The 2608-nt window shown below is 40.2% G+C and overlaps 1 protein-coding gene across 1 annotated transcript in view; it reads right to left on the bottom strand.

Moving 5' to 3' along the window:
* Nucleotides 1–1027: 1027 nt before the first annotated feature.
* The window catches only part of LOC103729139 (DNA-dependent protein kinase catalytic subunit-like), a gene marked incomplete at its 3' end in the record, with an annotated part of 3572 nt that continues 1991 nt past the window's right edge, over nucleotides 1028–2608 (bottom strand). The window contains exon 3 of the mRNA XM_008827134.2: nucleotides 1028–1255. Within this exon, the coding sequence (XP_008825356.2) occupies nucleotides 1028–1255 (228 nt within the window). The remainder of the gene's footprint in view (nucleotides 1256–2608) is intronic.

Raw genomic sequence — 2608 nt, 5'->3', positions numbered from 1 at the left:
TTGTTGAGGCCAATCAGTGCCTGTTGATATTCAGTAGTGTTTGTTTTATGGAATTGGGATATACTGATGCTGATGTACAAAGGCAGTTCTTGATGAAGAATGTGTGCAGCCTTTCAGTGTATTTTTTCTCTGTTTGAAACAGGGTTTCCTTGTAGGCACAGTTGGCCTAGAACTCACTGTGCAGACCAGGCTGGTCTTGATCTCACAGAGATCTGCCTACCTATGCCTCCTATGGGCTGGAATTAAGGCATGTACCACCATGCCTGGCTCTTTCCAGTGGTTTTTTTTGTTTTGTTTTTTTTGTTTTGGTCTTTTTGAGACAGGGTCTCCCTGTAGCCCCAGCTGGCCTGGAACTCGCTATGTAAACCAGGCTAGCCTCGAACTCACAGAGCTCTGCCTGCCTCTGCCTCCCAAGTACCGGGATTAAAGGTGTATGCCACCACGCCTGGACCTTTCCAGTATATTTTAAAATTTATTTATTATTATTATTATTTATTTTATGTGTATGAGTGTATTGCATGCATGTATGTTAAGTGTACCTGTGTTGTGTAATGTCCGTGGAGGTCAGAAGAGGGCACTGAATCTCCTGGAACTGGAGTTACAGGTGACTGTCAGCTGCCATGTGGGTGCTGAGAAATGAACCCGGGTCCTCTGCAAGAGCAGTCAGTGCTCTTAACTGCTGAGTCATCTCTCCAGTTCCTCTAGTGTATTTAAAACAAATTTTTTTTTATTGAATTTTTGTGTATTTCATACACAAGTCCCACACAAACTCAGGCAGACAAAAACCCTCTAGTGTATTTTAAAGGCTGATTTTAGGAACTAATTACAAAAGAGCATCTCATTTAGTCTGCCGCACCCAACAGAATGGTAACCATGAGTATAAAAACAAACGCTTGAAGACAAAATTTTTCCAAAAGGAGAATAATTCTACAACTACCATATGGAGAAAAGATATAGTCAAGATGACGAAGAATTTCTATGTTACAGGCACAGCTCAAAGCTGTTTGTTTGCCTGAGTTTGCTTTACCACACATTTTTTATACCTTTCCACAAATGCCTTGTTCTTCTGCCCAGCAGCAGTGTCTTTAAAGGAGTAGCTCTCACTGCTCATTATGAAAGGGTAGACCATGGCCTGTGGGTAGTTGTCAGCAATCTCTTCCACGGTATGCTGCACGGCAATGGCTTCCTCTTTGTCCAGTAAGGCCACCATGTGGCTGATCCAGCCGATGAACTGCCAGCAAGGAATGGAAAAAATCTGCAACACAGAAAACTATACTTTAGAAATGAACAAAAGACTTAACTTTGTTTTCCATAAAGGTAAATATGTCCACTATGAGAAGTTTTACATGTCAGCCTCCTCTCCTGTAGCTGTCTTCTGCTGAAGTGACAACTAGCTTCCTCCAAGCATTTCCCATGCATATCCATGCATGCCCACATGCTCACATCAATGCTCACAAGAATAGTTATGACTGCTGTGTTGTTGTTAGATTTTCTTTGACAAATTTATCTCAACCTTTTAACAGGTGTATAGTATTCATTCATTCATTCATTCGTTTGTTCATTCGTTCATTCATTTATTTGGTCTTTTTGAGACAGGGTCTCCTTGTAGTCACAGCAGGCCTGGAACTCATTATGTAGACCAGGCTGGCCTCAATCTTACAGAGATTCTCCTGCCTCTGCTTCCTGAGTACTGGGACTAAAGGCATGCTTCACCACACCTGCCTAGTATTCCATTTTACTTATCTATTACTTTATCATGAAATAAAGTAATTTATTCATGTCCTCCCCCTTTTTTTGCAGTTATAATTACTGCTAAAATGGAGATGCCTATACTCATATTTCTTTGTACTTGTGGTAAACACATGCAGAATAAATTTCCAGAAATAAAATACAGTTTGAACATTATTAGTTATATATTTCAAATCTCCATTTCTAAAAGTGTTTGATTACATTACAAAATCTTTATAAACATTGGACAAATTTTTATTTATTTATTTATTTTCATTATTTGTAGCCCTAGCTGGCCTGGAACATTCTATGTAGACCACGCTGGCCTCAATCTCACAGAGATTCACCTACTTCTGCCTCCCAAGTGCTGGGATTAAAGGCTTGTGCCACCATGTTCTGCTACAATGCATGTTTCAAAGTCACTGTCAACCTAAGAAGTGAAAAGTGTTTAATTTGGGCCAATGAGATGGCTCAGCTGATTAAGGCACTTGTTGCCAAACCTGAGGACCTGGGTTCAGTCCCTGGTGCCTGCAAAGTAGAAAGAGGGAAGTGACTTCTGTAAGTTGTTTCTGAACCCCACACAAGCACCGTGGCACCCTGTGTGCACAGACAAAATATAAATAAATAACTAAATGTAATTTAAAAAATTAAAGGACTTCACTCTTGGAAACCCTTCCCACTCCTGTGAGTTTCTCTCACTTCCCTTTAATGTCGCACTTTCTCTTAATTTCTCAGTTCTTTGTATTTCTTAATAAAACTTGCTTCTGCTTTGCTTTGCATAATACTAGAAAAAGTCTCCCTTTAGAAACCAGAGGGTAAAGAGCACAGTTAGAACCCAGATATCATGTCTGGTCCCCATGGCTCAAAGACATGCACTGTT

Source organism: Nannospalax galili, unplaced genomic scaffold, assembly GCF_000622305.1.
Source record: "Nannospalax galili isolate Female #2095 unplaced genomic scaffold, S.galili_v1.0 scaffold15610, whole genome shotgun sequence".
Classification (NCBI taxonomy): Eukaryota; Metazoa; Chordata; class Mammalia; order Rodentia; family Spalacidae; genus Nannospalax; species Nannospalax galili.
Note: the sequence above shows the minus strand (reverse complement) of the source record. Positions and strands in the feature narration are given on the sequence as shown.